Source organism: Argiope bruennichi, chromosome 1 (assembly GCF_947563725.1).
Source record: "Argiope bruennichi chromosome 1, qqArgBrue1.1, whole genome shotgun sequence".
Lineage (NCBI taxonomy): Eukaryota > Metazoa > Arthropoda > Arachnida > Araneae > Araneidae > Argiope > Argiope bruennichi.
The window spans coordinates 141,924,591-141,944,843 of NC_079151.1; the positions used below are offsets into that span (position 1 = coordinate 141,924,591).

Here is a 20,253-nt window from a genome sequence, read left to right on the forward strand (position 1 = left end):
TGGATGTTGAGTAGTGATGTATTTATTATTAGCTATTGTCTAATGGGCCTGTACCCAGTTAAGTAGTGCCAAGCGTGTGTGGGTGAGTGGTTGCTGCGTCAAGCGAGTCTGATGACTTTGGTTTTGCTGCGTCAAGTGAGTCTGACGACTTTGGTTGCGGGTAGATGACGCCACAACTGCTATTACTAAGGTTGAAGGTTCAGAGTTCGAGGTCACCAATTTAGCGGTTTGAGATGAGCGAAGAATAGAACCTGGGACCTTGTGGTTAGCAGTCCAATAACTAAACCATTTTACCAAAACAGCTCTTCGGGTAGAAGCGCTGTTACTGGCTTATATGCTATTCACCACAATATGTTTAATAACAGTTGAACAGTTATTACAAAACTTAAATTTCTACAATGTTCTATTAGCTATAGTTATTAAAATATTTTTGATATAATAACACCATAAAAAAAGTTCCACTCTTCTAAAATTAAAACTTAATCGAGTTATACAAGTTTTACCTCAGATACTATACCATTTGAATTCCTCGGTCACAAGAATATTCAAGCAAATTAAAATTTTGAATCAAAATGTTTTTAGATTTATATTTCTTTCAACTATTATAATGGAAAAGAATAACTACTTGCAAAAGACAATCGTATTTGGATAAGAAATAAAAATTCCAATCAAACTAATTTGTGAAATGAAGCAAAATCGAACAATGCTTTGAAAGCGTTTATTATCATATGTATAAATTACATAATTAACACACCCTCTCGCCCTGAACATCAGATCATCACCACTCACACAGTTTAATAAGTTGATAACTCTAATGTTCTCATGTAGCCTGGTTAGAAAGTCTATTTTGATTACACTGTTTCTATATAGCATACGGTTGAAAGAACAAAATACAATTCATACTTTTCAAGATTGCCATTAGCATAAAAAAGATTGAGGATTGCTGAGCTCACTTTAGCTTTTAAAAATGTAGCAAAATGCAAATTGGAAATTTTATTTTAGGTTGGCAATATTGAATTTTCAGTTTCTCAATGACTTTCACCTTTTTTACCAGCCACCTGCAATGAAAGAAAATATAACAATGTTTTATTTACATACAATAACAAAATGTTAGTACATATTTTTCATACTCAACAAAAATTCTAGAAAATCCAATGAATTTTATTCATAAACACCCCAATGGTTTCCTAATTGTATATTTCAGCACAATGTGGAATCTTGAGCTTGTCACAGAGATACTGTGATATATAATTCACATAATTCTAATTATTTTTATTCAACTTAAGTGAAAATTATTGCCTATTTTGCAAAAACTAAGAATTATAGTTTCACAAATCTGGATCTTGCAACATAAATGCAGGGAATAAAAAAGTTAAAGAATCAGTATTCCAATCACTTCATTACAGTCAATATAGATAATTTACTAGTGCACAGAAAGCTACACATAATCGGAAAATGACATGTTTGTTTTTAAGTATCGCAGAATTAGAAAAAAATTTTTCATAGATTTAAACAATTTTCATTTCCAAGATAACCTAATTACACAGAATATTAATAATGGTGTTCAAAATCAAATCCTTTTAAAATAGATGAATTACTTTTAAATGCACCTAAAATGCTAAGGAAAATGTAACTGGCATTTGATACACTCTATAGTTTCTCCATAAGTTATTCAGAATTACAAAAGATATTGTTTATAATGCAAATATTATAATTATAACCAAATTCATTATTAGTTTAGATAGCTTAATTACCTGTTTGCTACAAAAACACATCAAATTTTGAAATTCAGTTCTATTTAATCAGGACAACAATATATTTAAAAGTAAAAACTAGCTTTTTGTTATCAACCTCAATAGTGTATTATAAGATAATTTTACAATATTGTTTAATATTTTCAGATGCTGAATAATATGAGAAAGTATCATAGCAGCAACCATAAAGTTTCTTGCAATATTAAGGAATGATCCTTATTTACTACTTGTCCATTTATTAATGACTAGCCGCCTTTGGCGACCAGCCGGTTCGCCAATCTTAATGTTCGTTAAAATTTTATTAATTAAATATTTTATGCAATTTCTACTTTAATAGCTTCTTCATCAAAATATTTTAAAACTTCAAATTTTGATTATCATATATTTCATTCATAATATTTTAAAGGCCTTCAGTCATAACGTAATATGTATCTCTCTCATTTTCTGTTAGCACCCGTAGAATTTATGCTTTAAATTAAAGTGGAAAGAATTTATCTTCAATTAATATAATAATATTTTTTACTGAAACAAAGCATTTTTTTATAATCTGATTACTGAAAATAGAGTCACTCAGCGTTTAAACTTTATGGGCACTAAAGAATATCTTTTTTAATTTATGTAATATCTCAAGAGTTTGGCAGATCGATTAATTAACAATGTTTAAATTTAAATGCATCAAACACTAAGAAAATAAAACGAATCGCTTAAAATAAACGGTTGAAAACAGGTTTTAAAAAAACTACTTAAAAAACGATGTACTTAAAACTATAGGCATATACAAAAAATATATAACTAACATAAATACATTTTACTTACAAAAGCATGCAACTAACCCAAAAATAATTTAAATCGTCCATTGATAACGTTGTCATGGCAACAATCAGAACACAAAGCGCATGCGTGAATTTTCAACGCCAGTTACGTAACGCAAATACGTGACTTTTTTTCTACGCCAGTTGGGGTAACACTATGCGGATTAGAAATTTTTAATTTCCTTTATTCTGTTTTATTTTAATTCAAAAGTACTTCAGAATGAATCTGAAAGATCGATTCATTAACAATATTTAATTTTAAATGCATCAAACATTAAGAAAATAAACAGAACCGATTGAAATAATCCGCCGAAAAATTGTAACCCTAGCCTCATTACTGTTGGGAGAAAAAAAAACTGAAGCCTTTTTCGGGAAAAATGGAAGATTTTTTTGGCGGGAAAGTTGGCGGTGGGGAAAATGGAAGATTTTTTTGGCGGGAAAGTTAATTTTTAATTAATAATTAAAATTCTAATTAAAAATTCGAAAAAAGGAACCCCAGGTGCACATTCCCAACCTCCAAGGTATACATGTACCAAATTTGGTAGCTGTATGTCAAACGGTCTGGTCTGTAGAGCGCCAACACACACACACACACACACACACACACATTGAGCTTTATTATAAGTATAGATTTAAGTTATAGTATCAGAAATAAAAGTTTATCTATTGTGTATTCACCAAGAGAATTCATCCAGTCAAATACTTTCATCTATGGCAGTTGTTTTAGAAAAATGTTCCTTTACAAAGTAAGGAAGTTTTATAGTAAGTAGAAATTCATTAAAATTTCTTATTTCGGCACACTTAACACCAAAATGGCTAAATAGGGTATTATTACATTTAATTTTTGAAAACAAATTCAATGAACTCTCAGTGTTTGAATATCCAGACTTTTGAAAATATCAGGTATACCTGCCATATTTATACAATGAAAAAAGGAAAACAAATGGGAAAAAAAAACCAAAGAATTATTTTTATGCATTAATCATTAAAATAGCATAACAATGGGGGGGGATTAAGTAGGGTGAACATAATTTAACCATTAATGCCTAAATTTAACCATTTTTATTTCAGCTGTACTAAAATAATGTTAGGTAATTAACACCTTCATTTTGCAATTGACCATTCTACATGAAAGCTAACTGTGAAATTTCCTAAGGCAACACCCCTTTTTTGATGTCATGAATAGATTTCTCTATAAAAAAAAATACCTTAGATTTGATTTATATACTATTAAGAGATATTTTATATCTCTCAATGGTTATTTTCTGTTAAAAAGTTGTTTCCATATTTAGATGTGCAAGATTTTGATTTTCTCGGTACGTCAGTAAAAAGCATGTGTGTGTGTGCGTGCGTGCGCGCGAGCTCTTTAAAAGCATCTGTAAAGCTACTATCTACATGTTAAAATCAGTTGCTACTTTACTCATAACATTCGTAGTGAAAAGTTCGTAATTCGTAGTGAAAATTTTTGAAAAAGTTATGATTCCCTCTTAAAAAAAAAACTTTGAAGAACATTGAAAGCTTTATTTAAATTGCATCCAACCCCGATTCTCCATTACACTAAAAGCACCAAAATAGAAAGTTCTGTTGTATGAACAAAGAATATATAAAATTAAATATATGTTTTTATTATTCAAAAGAAACGTCCATTTTAGTGTTTAATCTTACCAATTGAGGGAAGAAGAAAAATTAACTGGTTTTTATTCTTTTGCCTTTTATTCCTGCATTTGCTGTGCTATAAGAATTTTTTTTAAAAATGGATTTTTGGTTTCTAACTTTATAAAAAATGTTTCTGTAATTATAATTTGTAGCTCTTAATACAAACCATTAAAAATTTATGAAATATTTTTTTAAAAAAAGCAAGACAATATAAAAGCATTTCCTCAATGTGGATGGATACAGTTGATGTTGTAATGTAATATAATTTTAATTTTATTATAAAAGTAATATATTATCTATTACATTAGAAACACATTTTTATCATAGCAATTTGCTTGATTTATGATTTATTATTACCTATTATACTTAATATCATTAATGTTACATTTTAGTCACACTTAGAAATAAAGAACCTATATAACAAAAATTTGGAAAAAAAATGGCAACTTTCTTATCTATTTTTAAAGCAATTCTTTTACTCTATAAAAAGCATATTTATATTATGAATACATTAAGTGTTTTTGGAGAAGTTCTTCAGATATGTAAAATAATGTTTGTGAATATTAGAATCTATTGTTTATTTCTTCATTTCACTTTTTTTGACTTAAATTATTAATCACAATAATTATAAAAGGTTTAATTAGCAATTAATTAAGCAAATAACTTATATATCCTATTTTTAGTCATATCTGCCAAAAAAAGATAACAATATTAATCAAAAACAAAAACAAAAAAATTAAGCAGAAAGAGAATAATAATAATCAAAAGAATAAATTTTTAAAAAGTTAAACAAATAAAGATAAGTGCAACTGTAGCAATAATGAGAAGGCAAATGATCAACAACTTTTTTAATGTCTTAAATTTGCAACAAGAATACCCCCCCCCCCTCCCCAGATTTCTGTCAGATTCCTCCTTTTCGAAACGGCACTTTCCAAGAAAAATCAGTTCCACCATAAATACAGAAATTTCATGGCAAGAGTCCACATGGCAGAAATAATGTTTCATTTTTAAATTCAATTAAAGAATAGGAGCCAATTCTATCTCCTTTTTGAAATTTAACATATTTCTGCCCAGCATACATGAGTTTGATACACAAACCTTATAATTTTTAACTTCTGCATAAAAAGGTTCATAAGGTTGAAAACAAGATAAATCAAATATCAATGAAATATAAAACCTACCCTCTTGAAATCACTCATGTTGGTCATAGATATTGTACTTCCTATTATTGCTAAGTGATTGATCCTTGTAGTTTCAGCACCAGTTTGGTTATCTTTCACAAATATCTGAAACCATAGAAAATCAATTATTAAACACACTGACAAAAAAGAGCTTTCCATTATTAAAGAAATTATTAGAAAAAATCTTTTATTATTATTATTACAGAAATTGTACACAATACAATTGAGGGAAATAAAGAAGATGTTTCTAGTTTAGTTAAATTTACCTTCTGTTTGGAAGTTACAAAAAAGACTAATTAGAATATGAATTATGATTAAATTACAATGTTGACACCTGATCCAGTACCTACTTTCGAAACACTAAACATTTAATCTACAATAACAGATGTAATATGCATTGAATCCAAGCATAAATTGAAAATAGTTTTTAAAATTTGAGATTTTTTTTTTTTATAAAAAAATTGTCACAAGAAATAAATAAATAAAATGAATCTTCAATTTACACAACGACAGGATCTAAATAGCTACCTAATAATAAATTTTTAAATATAAATCAAAAATATAAAACACACTTTATTTTAAAACTTAAACAGGGAGCATATACAAATTTTATCTAAAACCCTTCACATAAGTACTTTTTATGGTGTAAAAGGTGTTTTTAAAGTGTCTATATTTCATTTTTAATTTTTTTTTAAAAAAAAATCGAGTACACATTTTAGATGCTTTTAGGATGGCTAATTGAATCCAAAACTTTTGACAGAGCTACATTTTTATAGTGAATAAAGAAATAAAAACTTATCAAATTTTATTTATTTAAATTGTTACTTTTTATTTTGTCTTGTTGCATTGTTTACATGTATGTGAATACACAGATGATTGATGACCAACTCGTTGATGGACCCAAATCAAAATTTGATATAAATCAATTATTTGGCAACAACTGTGTGCCAAATTTTACCTTTTTTTTTTTTTTTTTTTTTTTAAATTTTGAAGTTATCATGTTCGATTGCACTTAAGCAGAGAAAAAAAATTTAAAGAAAGAAAAATGTTGGAAATTAATTTTGTTCAAAATTTGATAGAAGTCTACAAATTTGGTGTTAATTACAGCTTAAAGAATTTTTTAGTTATTGTGTTCACAGATGAACATAAATCCAAAAATGTGCTTTTTGGAAGTTTAAATCATAGAGATAGGCAAAAGCTTGAACTAAAATTTTTTGGGGATTACCATTCTTTTTCTAAAAACTTCATATATTAGAAAGCAACAAATGAATTTTATCGCATTAATTTAGATATAATATGTTTTGGCATGAATAACAAATAATCTATAAGTAATTGGTGGAGCTTTATAAAAATTTTGCTTTACTTTTATTTTTGAAAGCCTTGAATCATTTAGCGTAATGACTTTAAAAGTCCACAATGAATTAAATACACATTTTTCACATATTGTTAAAAAGTTCTTTACTTTAACAAAAAAATCACATGAAATAAAAATACTCAAAAAATTCAATAAATGATATTCACATATAATTAGCAAATGCTCAAAATGAAGTAATTATGTGGAAAAAAACCAGCGAGAGCTGAAGTTACTGCTAAAAACAATGTGATTTTACAGGAATATATAAATTATCCTTAAATGGATTTTTCCTTATATAAGCAAACAAAAGTAAATGAAAGAAAGTAAAATAAAAATAATATAATAAAAATAATATACTATCAGTATTTTCATAAACTGAGATAAAACCCCATTAAGTATTGAAAAATTAAAGAGTGCAAAGAAAATATAGTCATATGATCAAACTGATCTGTCATCTTCTAAAGTGCGATGATTTCTTGTTTCATTAAAAAGAAAAAGATAAGTATTTCAGCAAAAAATAAACATTTTTAAAGAATGTAAGAACCATAAAAAAGCAATTTTTAAAAACTTCTAATATGCTATACATCTTATTAAATTAATATTTTTAATATATGTAATTATTAAATATGGGTTGACTTCACTAAATATCTGATTTTGATTTCATAAAACTTTTTTATTATTTAATAATCAGAAGAAGAAATTATTCTTGCCTGTAAATTCAGTACATTTTGAAATTTAACATATCTTAAAAGTATAGGCTTTTCACCAGTCAAATCTTCAGGCTTCAACCTAAAAAGAAAGTTATTTTATTAAAATATATAACTTTTTTATTAATATTATTAGATGAAAACAAAAACAAAAAATCTTGCTTACTCTAGTATTTGAACTGGTTCTGATGAATCGGCTTGATCAAAATCCAATGTTCTTGGTTGATTAATGAATAATTTTAATGTTTTAGGTCCATTATCTAAAATATATAAATAGATAAATATTTATAAAACAAATTGATACAACTAATGAAAATGATTAAAATAAAATGTAAAGATATAATCTTATAAAATTCAAGAACTAATCAATATCAAATAAATAATAATTCATGATAACATATCCTGAATCCATTATTATTGCCTTTTAAATTTATATTTCATTCTGAAATTCAAAACTTCAGATTAAAATAAAAATTTGTAGAAGCTAAATATTATTCTTGACCTCAACAAACTACAGTATTTTTAGATTACAAAAATGAGAATTCATGAATATCCTTTATATCCTTTTAAGCCAAAATATTTTTCAAGAATTCTTCATATCCCTAATATTTTAAACAATTCGCACCTAACTTATAATCAATACTGACATCTAAAAAAATATTTTATACTTTATATAAATCACAAAAAAAAATGAAATATCACAATTTATATATATATATATATATTCCCTATTTTATATATATATATGATTATATTATATATATATATATATATATGATTGATATTCCCTATTTTAGAGATACTTAAGACACTGGATGGAATTTGAGGAAATAAAAGTAAACAACAGTTCATTTCAAATAATTCAAATGCAAAAATATTTTTAAAAATGCTTATGTAAATGCTTATGTTTCAAATTTCATTATTGAAGGGGAAAAAAGACGAAAATTAAGTGAATGGAAATGCACTGACCATTTAATTGATAAATTACTGGTTTATCAACATTTAAAAAATATTGTTAAATTTAGTTTGTTTTTTAATAATTCAGATTAACTGTATGTCAAAAATGCATGTTATTATATTTTCAAAATATTTTGGTATTGAAATATAATGTGTTATTTTATAAATTCGAAGAGTAGTATTCATATATTTCTCTAATATTAGCAGAAAAATCAACAAAATCAACCAGACATTTGGATGTAGGTAATGTCTTCTTGAACCTAACATAATTAGAATCTAAGTAAAGTTATTGTTATACAAATAGCTTATTAACATAGCAGCCCAGTTAAAGCAACATAAGATAATCAGTATTTCCAAGATTCAAATCATAAGATGCTAGTTTAGCCCAAATATTGACATTTTTATTCAAAAATATTCTGATTATTTAACATTTATTTATGTTCCAGTGAATTCTAATTATGTCTTTACAATTCTAGAAACATCATTTAGGAATAAATGCGTAAGCATCCCATATGCTGTAGGCGAGCTTTCTGTTCCCTTACATTATGAGCTACTTTGCACTAATAAATCTACTTTATTGCTAAATTAGTTAATACAGTTTCTTGTATCTTTGAAACAATAATATCAAGAGCCGCTGAAAAAACAAATATGAAGAGGAAGAGAAAGTTTAGTAGAATGAAAAACATTTTTATAAGTTATATAGTTATTTAATAAATTAACCCTAGTATCTTTACCAATAATTTGATAATGAAAATGTTGGCCTTAGAAGTTTTTTTTTTTTTTTTTTTTTTTTTTTTTTTTTGCTAAACAGATTAAATATTTTAACTTCATTGTATCTAGGCTTTCAACATTCATAGATATTTTGCACCTTGTCACGATAATGCTCATAAAATCATTTTGTCAGGGTTGGAGCTCAACTCCGAAAAAAAAAATTCCCTGTGTTTTTTCAGCACATATATTCAAGAGATCAGATGTGCAAATAGCACTCATGTGCTAGTTATAATGGAATATGGTTTAAAGGAGTGGAAAAAGCAAGGAAAGGAAGCAACAATTTAACATTATTCAATGTAACAGTAAATTGAAAGAAGGTTTATATTTATGTACAGAAGGAAAAAAAAAAAAAGAAAAAACTTTACCTTTATTATCTAGAATTTAGCAAGAAAAAATTTATTTATAAAGGGGAGGAGATATATTACTTCTCAGGCTCTTTAATAGTCAGTAGTCACACAAAATTAAGGATTTGGACGAAATAAAGCACAAAACATTTTTATTATCATGATAAATTATATAATGATTACTTAACAAAAAAACATTACAAAGTAAAAAAATTTTTTTATTCCTTTTTGCCAGTTAAAATATTTCAATTTTAACTGGCAAATTCAATTGAAATATTTCAACAATATTTCAGCATCAATTTTAGTGACTTCTGCAGATTTTTACAGACACCAGGTTCATGGAGCCAATCCATAACAAATAAGGTATAATATTTCTGCATGGACTAATGTATATTTTTCAGCTATTTCACTTTCAGTGAACATATGTGAAAATATTTTCGGTATATCATTGGATGAATTAAAGGATGAATGTGGCACAATAAGTTTTAATGTCCATAAAAATTAAGCTTATATTATAGCTTTTGAATTAAATAGTTCGAACTCAATTTATTTTTGGGCATTAAATCTTACATTTCCGGATGTGACGTGTCATTTCTTTAGATACTAAGTCCAGCATCAATGATGACTCTTTTGAACTGACATGCAGTATTGTATACAATCTTCTTATGGCATGATAACATGTTTTCTCATATTACTTAGATTTATTATATTCTTACAAAGTAAGGAATATGCAACAAATTGATTTTGTAGAACTTCTAGAACCCATTTCGTAAAATCAGGATTGATTTTTTTTATCCCTCCAATTCGTATTACATATAGATTGTGAGCAGACCATAGATTTAAAAATATTCTCTAATATACTTTGAATAAGTTCACAGTTTCTCAAATAATAAACCATTCAATAAGCTCAAGTGCGGTAACTAAACACCACCACACTGCTTCCATAGTTTGAATGCTGCTAATCCTGAAACAGAAATGAATTCTACTTTTTTCATGCAGTAGCAGAAGTCTTGCACATGCGCATTAGCTGCAATTCGGGAATCTCACAGAAAAAGAACAATTGTTTTATAACTTGAAACTAGTATGATCTATTCAGAAAAAAGAGGGAAGAAAGAAAAGAAGCGATTTTCTGCATTACTCAATTGAGATGGTATTGTTTTGTTTTTGGAAACTATGATTATGATATTTTATTCTTGCAGCCTTTAGAGATCTGCATTTTTTAGATGGGAAAAAATAACAAAAAAAAATTAAAAATCTCTGTTTTTATGAAAATTTTCAGATTTCCCTGCATTTTTCCGGTTTATAAAGATGACTTTTAAATGTCCAGTGTTTTCCAGGTTTCCTTGTTCTCCCAGTGGCATGGCAACCCTGTTCTGTGTATGATGTAATTGTTATAAATCATAATTTAGGGAAAATTAAAATGCATTTCATTAATACAGACATAAAAAAGTACATAATATAACAATTCTAGATATTAGCCTTTCGAAACATATTTTGATCTTTAATAAGATTATATCTTTTTTCTATTTATCACCTTACATGGAGATGCAGGTTTTCAGTTTTTATGGCAATCCACTGAACATTCATACAGTAGACTCTCAACTATCTTGTCGAATAAGGCAGAAGAGTAGGCCATATAATAATAAAGCAGAATAGGCCAAAATGGTTTCACATCCTTCTCATTCATATAATTAAAAATACCCTTTTTACATGATCTATCCATGTTTATATTATCTGAGCTCTTAGAGCAAGCCAACATTCTATACCAGAAAAGGAAGGAATAAAAATATATTAAAAATTTTAAAATGTCTAATGTAATTACAAGAATATAAAATCATGTCACAGAACAATATGAATGCATACACCTTTTAAATGAAACATAAGAAAATAAGATTAATTCTTTCAAAATTTATTTAAACTTACTTTACTGTTCAATTATAAATGACTACATTAATGAGAAAACAGTCTAAATAAATGAGGGAAAAATGATTGTCTGCACTATCAATGTCTCTATTTTTCTGAACATGACAAGTAAGAGTATTGTAGCGAACACCCATCATCAATGCCTAATGCAGGATAAATTCTTTTCATTTTACCCCATAGAATTCTTTTTTTAAGATGGAATAGCCAAGCATTTACTATATTTTGAAAATTTAATTAAAGCCAGGAGTTTTTTATTTAAATAATAATAAACAGGTAAAAGCATGGGGGCGAAGGATTGGTTTGAAGGATAAAATAACAGAATAGCAACAAAAATTAAAGCATTAACCCTTTTGCGACAGACTTACCATATATGCATCACCTACAAATGTCTCTCACAGCTGGGCATATCAACCATGAATTTCTGAAAATCGAACTCATAAGATGGCGATGCATATATACTTCTAAACTGGAACAATTTTAAACACCACTAGATGGCTTCCGGTGTCCATTACTTTTGAAATAAATATCTTTTAGTTTCCTGACCTTCAGTTTGCTCATATTCAGCCTGACTTTGGTATTTTACTCATCAGCTATTGAGGGGGAGGAGGGTAAGAATAATGTAAATAAACAGGGCTGGGTTATGTAACTTTCCACTTGATAAAATCATTCATGTTTCTAGACAATTACTGTATTCTTTTTTTGTAATTAATGTGTAACTGTAACTAGTCTTTTTGGATTTTGCTGTCAGTTCTGCTGTATTTTGCATAATTTTCAAGTACATTTCGAGTACGTCTCTTTTTATCACAGAAAGATTTGGTTTCAATTTATTACAACAAGAAAATGCTATCTGTCAGAGGAAGAATGTGCTCATTAGGATAAACTTTACATTTTATGATTCCCCCCCCCCAAATTAAGCTTAGCGATGCAAAATCCACATCCTGTGGGATGATTCCTTTTGTGCACGCTCTGTCCCATGCATGCATCTAAGATAATGGCCACCCATCCTAAAAGGGTAAAAAGGCTACTGATGTAAAGAAATCAAAGAATATGAAACCAATTATATTATGATTAATTAATTTAGATTTCTTTACTACACTCACTGTAATAAATATTTCAAAGAGAACATCAAAAAATATTAATTAAAAAAAGTCTTACCTTCAGGGGCTGAAATTTTCAAGGAGTGCAGTTTTACAGCTTGATTGAAACCATATGACATGATAAGCTACAAGAGAATAATAAATTTTAAGAATAGTTAAAGCACTATATTAAAAATCCCAAAACAGTACTTTGGGATACGCAGTTGATAATTGCTCGTATCTTTATATGGATACATTCATTTTCTTTAATAAAATAATTTTAAAAAAAATCAACTAATTAAGAAAAATATTTCATAAAGTAAATAACTAAAATTTATTAATTACATGAATTGTATTACAACAAATAAGTGAGACAAATAAAACAATAATATACTGGAAGGTAAAATTGATATATTCTAATATACATGAAAGATACAAATTAATTTTAATGTGTTTTAGCATAAAATATATTTAAAAAGTAATGAATCTTTGTTATGAATATATTAAAAATTTATGTAAATTTAAGATTTAGTTTTTAAAAGCTAACAACTGAAGTTCCAATTTTATAGTACAATATTAAATCAATTTGATTCAGAAAAGCATTTTTTTTTTTTACATAACCAAAGAGCAATAATTCAATACAACAAAAAATTTTATAAACAGAAAGGTAATGATGATAAAAAAAAATGTCTATAAAAAATTTATAATCTTATTTTTAATCAATTAGAAAAAATTCTAAAATGAAACTTTTACTAAATAAAATGCAATTAAATTTCAGCTATTTGATAAGAAAATTAGAGTATATTTGTTGTTGTTTCTTATGGCACTTGTCATAGACAAGCCTGCTGACAAAGCCAGGGAATAATATATTTGTAGCAAACATTATATCACTTTTTTAAACATGAAGTTCAGCCAAAAATATGTTTTCAAATTCAGAGAGAAAATTTGTCAAAATCTCAAATTAAATTTTTTTTTTTTTTCATGATTACAATATTTTCTTTATACTCACATATAAAAAAGTAAAAAAATAAAATATGCAAACATTAACTGTAATATTTTGAATTAATAAATAGATAAAATTTTAAAAAGTAATAAGAACATTGAAAAAATAATAAATAAAAATTTTTACCTGTTCATCACAATCAGACTCCAAATAACCAGGTCCTGATGTGAAGCTGTTAGCAAAAGGATGGTCATCTGCATCATTTAGACATTCGCACGCTGATTTACTTATGAAGTTTACAAGATCAACCTAAAAAAAAAAGTAAAAATTTACTTTTCTATGATGCCTTACATGAGCAAGCCCCACTCATTTTCATCATAAATAATTCTAAAATTACAATTAACATAAATTATACATAAATTCTAAAATTAAACACAAAAATATATTTTTGAAAATTTATACAGAAAGAAGTTTAAAATTAAACCACGTTTTATTAAGTAATAAATATAGTATTAAGCTGTATACAGAGACAATCCATCTCTCGATTTATAAGCAGATATTTGATCATCCACTTGCACACATATCAAATTCACAATTTTTTAAAGAAAGTTACATAAAATTCATCATCATTCCATTTGTTTCATTGCAATCTGGTAAAGTTATGAATGGAAAGTTAGAGAACAGATAAAAGGATTTAGTTTAATTACATTATTATTTTGTTTTGTAGCTTTACTAAGACTTTAAGAAGCACCTCATTTTAAGAGGGTGAGAATGGACAAGCTTGCTTCCTATTTCCCTTTCTCCCCCCCCCCCCTCCCCATCACACCATCATGAAGATATACCTTTCTATACAAATGATGTCCCACAATGAATAATGCCACCTCCAATAGGATAAAATATTTCTGCATTCACATTGCAAATTCACTCACCAGATTTAAATTCAAATTACTTCTTTTTATAAAATTACATAAAATAATGTTTATGGATCAAAACTAAGCAAGTCGGCATTTTGAGATCTTCTATAGAAAAATATATATAATCAAATAGCAACATGCTTCTCACAATAAATAATTCCATTGATAATTTTATCACCAGTGCCTACTAAATAAATATCAATGATCCAAATACTTCAAATAATAGATAAAATTCTACATCTGTATAGATTCATTTGAGATAAGAAACTTTGGTGTATTATAATATTAAATTTTATATAATGGCTAACTTTGCATTAATTGCAATCATTAACAAGTGTTTCTACAAAATATTATTTGTTAGTTAATTCGAAAGTCAACCTCTTATCTTTGTTGTTGTTGTTGCTAATCTCCATTGCCTGACTTAGTCAGACAAATCCAAAAATCTGTTGACAAGAAGAAAGTCAAAAACGAGAAAGGGAGAAGAATAAATTTCTCCCTAAACAGTCTAGAGTATGTTCAGCAGAGGCCTGATGTTGTTAGCATTTCGGGCAAAGAGGGTAAGATTTTTCACCCTGAGAAAAGAAAAGACATTTAAGGTAGCCACTGGCAAGTGTTAGTTTTTCTATCACAGGGAAAAATTAAGGACTGGCCCGGCTTATTGGCTCTATACCAATCATGAATCGGTTGAGTCTCTTATCTTTAAATACATCAAGCAGAACATTCAACTGTAAATACAGAATAATTATTCTAAAGTGTATATTATTAGACAGTATAGTAGTATAAGAAAGAATTATTAAATCCATCTATTCTACATAGGCATTTTACATACATGCCCATGCACACCACTCTCGGATCCTTCATCTCCTTCACCTCCTGATAGCTCTTTGATTTTAGCTTCCAAGGCAGCTGAATCTGCCCCACTGACTTGCCCAATCTTCATTTTATTCTTATAGAAAATAAAGGTTGGCATGGATGTGACACCTTGAGAAGTTGCTGTTTCAGGACACTGATCAACATCAACCTTAAGAAAAGTTATGGCTGGATAACGCCGACTCAGTTCATCAAAAAAAGGAGCTATACGACGACATGGCCCACACCTGAAATATAAAATATGGAGATACCCATAAAAATGTTTAAAAGGTCTATTTTAATGCTTTGTTATTTTGTGAATAAACTGGACAAGAAAACAAGAACCAGGAAAACATACAATTTATAAAGCAAATACTCAATTGGAAATACACACAAAAAATTCACCATTCAATTTTTTTAATAACACAAATAAGAATGTTTATATCTACAAATTAAAAACCCTCCATTTTATCACCATTATAGAACTCCACAATCAAGCATAATAGTTTCACTAACAGCTCTATTCTTAGATTATCAGTGTAATTGCCAGTTCAGTCTGTAGGTTTACTATATAAATTTTAAAATGTCTGATAATTAAAAAAAAATTGTCAACTAAATATAATTTTAATAATAAATCATTTTAAATAAAATAATACATTTTAAGAATATCCTAATGATATTTTTAAAAAGTTTTTTTTTTTTTTTTTATAACACAAGTGAATATTTTTTATTAGTTTCTCATTTTAATGAAACTTTTTGAACTGAACTTTTTAAAGATATCTAATATTATAGAATTCATCATTTCAAGTTTTCATCTGATAAACAAAATTACCTTTATTAATAGCTCATAATGCAAGAGAACGGAAGGTTTGCCTATAACATGTGCGACACTTATTCTACTTATTCTAAAATAATTTCTCTAGAACGTAAGGACTTATTTGGGATTCACTGAAGTATAAATAGCATTAAATCATAAGAATATTTTTGAAAAGAAGTATCAGTACTTGGAATAAACTAGCATCTCATGATTCGAACCACAGGAAAACATGATTAACTATCTTGTACCCTTCCAGTTCAGCTGCTATGATTGCTGGTAATGTTTATTTGGACAATTTTCATACTTTACATTGTAATTAGATTAAGTGTAAGTGTAAAATCATTATCTACATCAAAATTGCTTTGCTGATCTTACTGGACTTGCCACTAATATCAGAAAAATAATCAATATTGCTCAATAAATTTACCAAAAAAATTTTTTTGCTTCAACTTTTTTGAAAATATAATAAATATGTATGCATTTTTGCCACACAATTAATATGAATTATTTAAAAAAAACTAAATTTAACAAATATTTTTCAATTTTAATAAAGCAATAATGCAAATAATTTTGCTAATTGAATGATCAATGTATTTCCACACAATTATTATTATTAATGATGAAATATGAAAAATTACATAAGCATTTTTTTATACTTCCGTCGCATAATTAATCTGAGTTATCTGAAATATGTTGGTGTCTACTGTTTTTTTTTTTTTTCTCAAATTCTTAAATACTGATATCTATTCAAAGAGAGACATGTTATTTTACAACAAACTGAAAAATTTTAAAAGAAATACTAATAGCAGCAGTTATGTTTGTTTCTTTCTTTTCATTTATTACTCAGAATCTTTACTTACAATGTACTAACTTACAAAACTATAAAGTTCTGGTGGTTTGAAAAATCCTTAAATAATGCTTTTAAAATTTTATATATATATTGATATATATATATATATCTTGATGTCCATTTTGCAAGCATCATACACACAATTCATCCTGCTTTCTTCCTTTAATTAAAATTATAGCTTCCTTACCTTCAATGTACAAATCAAGTTGTAAAATTCTGTCTCGCACATCTAGAGAAGCCCTAAGAAGGTTTTATCACTTTTAAAAAATATGTTAATTGGAAAGAGTTGAAATCATTGTTAGTTTATTAAAAGTGAATGGGTCTTAAACATTCATGAATTTGTCTCTAACTATGATTCATGAACATTTGCATTTGCAGGGGTGTTTGTGGGACCCCAAAAAATCCCCTGAAACTTTTACGGACTTACTACCGACATTTTGGAGTTTCAAGAAGGGGGGGGGGAGAAATGAAAAATTACGATTATGAAGTATTGAATGACCTAATTATAAAAGTTCAATGAATTACTTTTTTTGCAAAATTAATAACCATTAATTTTGCAAAATTAAGACCTTTGAACCCAGGTCACGTGATCGCACATCTGGTCGAACGAAGTCTCTCCCAATAAGGAAAGAACAAAAAAGAAGTTTTTTTCCCCCTTTTCACGCATTATCACTGCCTTTGGAGAAAGAAAGGAAAAGTTTTCACCACACACACTGACTTTGTGTTTTCTGCTTTCAAAGCAAACAAAATTACCCAGATCAAAATAAATAATTCATTATTATTCCTACTTCCTTTTGAACGACGATCCCCGGAATTTCCGGGTATCGAAGTTCAAAATCCCCGGAATTCCGGGGTTTCCCCGGAGCACAAACACCCCTGCATTTGCTGCTACCTTGATTTGGCATTCTTTTATAAAAAAATAAAGTTACAGCTTGTTGATTTCAATTTACAAAAAAATATAAAATACAATTATCATAAATTAATTACTACATTTTAGAATATTTTTAGCAATTTCACTGTTTTTGGCTTCATTGATCACAATTTTTAAAATCATAATTTTGTGAAAAATTATTTAAGGAAAATACCAATATACCAGAAAATATCAATTTTAATTACAGCTGTTTTATGCAAAACATTGCAGGAAACATTCTAATATTGTTGCTGTTGTTTTCATTACTTGCAGTCTACTACACAAAAAAATTAGAAATATTCAATTTTATCTACATTCAGTAATATTCATTATTAATGGACAAAAATCTGTAACAAGAAGGTTGGTTCCTAACTACATTTAATACATATATGTAGTAAATAATGATATAATGAAAGCAACCAACACTTACATTTAATTTCCAGTAAAGGAAAAACCTATGTTATTTTAAAAACATTTTCAATGGAAACATTATTATTTTAATTGTTTTGCCAACTTTTCAGCAATTATTTTTGTATCGTAAAAAAATGTTCATGGATATTTTCTATTACAGTAAAAATTTATTGAATTTATTTGGAACAGCTTTGATATACAGTCATTTTCGACAAAAAATAGTTGATCGCCAAATTTTAGCGAAATGGCCGAATGTGGCTCGAGCGGCAGCAATAGTGTTTCCAATTGTAGCCCCAAACAAAGTGTCACCAATAAATTGCTAGCCTCGTAAGGTGCCAAATGACTGTATATCAGAAACCTACCTTTAAAAAGTTTGTATTTATCATATTTTCAATAGCATCTTTTGTAAAAGAGCCATTATTTCTTAGAATGCTCTTTCAACTATATTCTGTTTCAACTATATACTTAGAATAATTCTTTCTTGAAAATTTCAGAATACATATTTGTAAGAATTCATTTCATAACATGGGCATAAAATATATAAATTTAAAATAATTATGTCTAAAATTGAAAATAAAACTTACAAAACATACACCTTTCTAGAAAATGTAAATGCATTCTTAGAATGATTTAAAACAAAAAACAATCAGTACAATTTTCAATGGAATTTAGCTTGTTTTATAAAAGGTATAATTAATATTACTATTATTTTAAACTTTCCCACTTAGTAAATATATGATTTTGATTCATTGATAACTTCAAAAAATTTTCATTCCACTGCTGAAAAGATTTATAGATTTGCTATTTAAATAGAATTGAAAAATAATCATTTAAATCAAAGCATTCACAAAAAGATATATTAAGTTTTTTTTAAGGACCATTGTTTGTAAGTATATATTAAATCTTAAAACAACAATCTAAAAAAAATTCAAATTAAATTTTTTGAAAATTAAAAGAGCATATTAATATAATCAAATAAATTTCATAATAGCAAAATTTCTTTCTTCAAAAATATCTAAAAGTAACACATATAGAATGATGTTGCTTACATTTTTACAGGAATAAATTTTTGTAGACTACCAAAATAATCAGTTCATTAAAAGTTTTCATGATAATAAAGTTTCATTAGATATAAGAAGTACCACACTATACTGAACTATAAAGCATTTCTAGACTGTACTGAAATCAATAAATGGAATATCTTATTGGCCATAACAGTCAAGCACATTGATTTTCATTAATACTCAATCAAAATTTTATATATAATTATAACCATCTTTTATCCTTAACACCTTTTATTAACCAAATTTGGCTGTTTCAGAATGCTAGTCTGTTTTTGAAGAAGTTTCAATATAATAACATTACAGTTTTTTTTTTTTTTTTCGCTTTCTTGAAGAAACATTAGCTTGAAAAAATCAAGCTGCACCTATTACTTTTCAAAAGATGTCTTTTCTGTAATTAAAAATCAAATATGCAAAATATTTTACTTCATACAGAAGTTGATGTTAGAACAAATTTAAGAACTTCAGTAAAATTCTTGATTGCAAATGAGCTTGCTTTTAAAATTCTTACTAACTATTACATACTAGTAAAGTTTAAGCAATTTTTTTTCTTAAATTTTTTCTCAAGAAACTTACCACGAAGCTGTAAAATCAACGACAACCAATCTTGAGCCGGCGTTTGAGAGCTCAACTTGAAATCGAGAATCGTCAGGAACAACAGTCGGCATTTTAATATTAAAATATGTTTATTTAAAGAAAAAAACACAATTTATGATGATTAAGATTATATCAGGGCGTATAATTCAAATGACATAAAACTGCAAGCACAATAAATTAAATATCAGACATACGAAACTATTATCGTCACTCAAGTTTGAAATCAGTGTTTAACCATGACGAAACTATTATCGAAACCGTAACTGAAAAGTATCTTATCGCCAGATTTTACATTCAAACAAAAAAAGTAGCGAATACAATATTTTTTTATAACGAATGAAGTAATTAAATATCAACAGACAGTCA

The 20,253-nt window shown here is 27.1% G+C and overlaps 1 protein-coding gene across 1 annotated transcript; it reads right to left on the reverse strand.

Moving 5' to 3' along the window:
• Window positions 1–701: 701 nt before the first annotated feature.
• LOC129980782 (thioredoxin-like protein 1) lies at window positions 702–20,152 on the reverse strand. Its single transcript, XM_056091168.1, has 8 exons — window positions 19,867–20,152; window positions 15,222–15,489; window positions 13,665–13,787; window positions 12,615–12,681; window positions 7,631–7,724; window positions 7,468–7,546; window positions 5,404–5,508; window positions 702–1,058 (listed from the first exon to the last, which is right to left on the reverse strand). The coding sequence occupies exons 1-8, from the start codon at window positions 19,956–19,958 to the stop codon at window positions 1,029–1,031; spliced, it is 858 nt and encodes a 285-aa protein (XP_055947143.1). The 5' UTR covers window positions 19,959–20,152; the 3' UTR covers window positions 702–1,028.
• Between the last annotated feature and the right edge of the window lie 101 nt (window positions 20,153–20,253).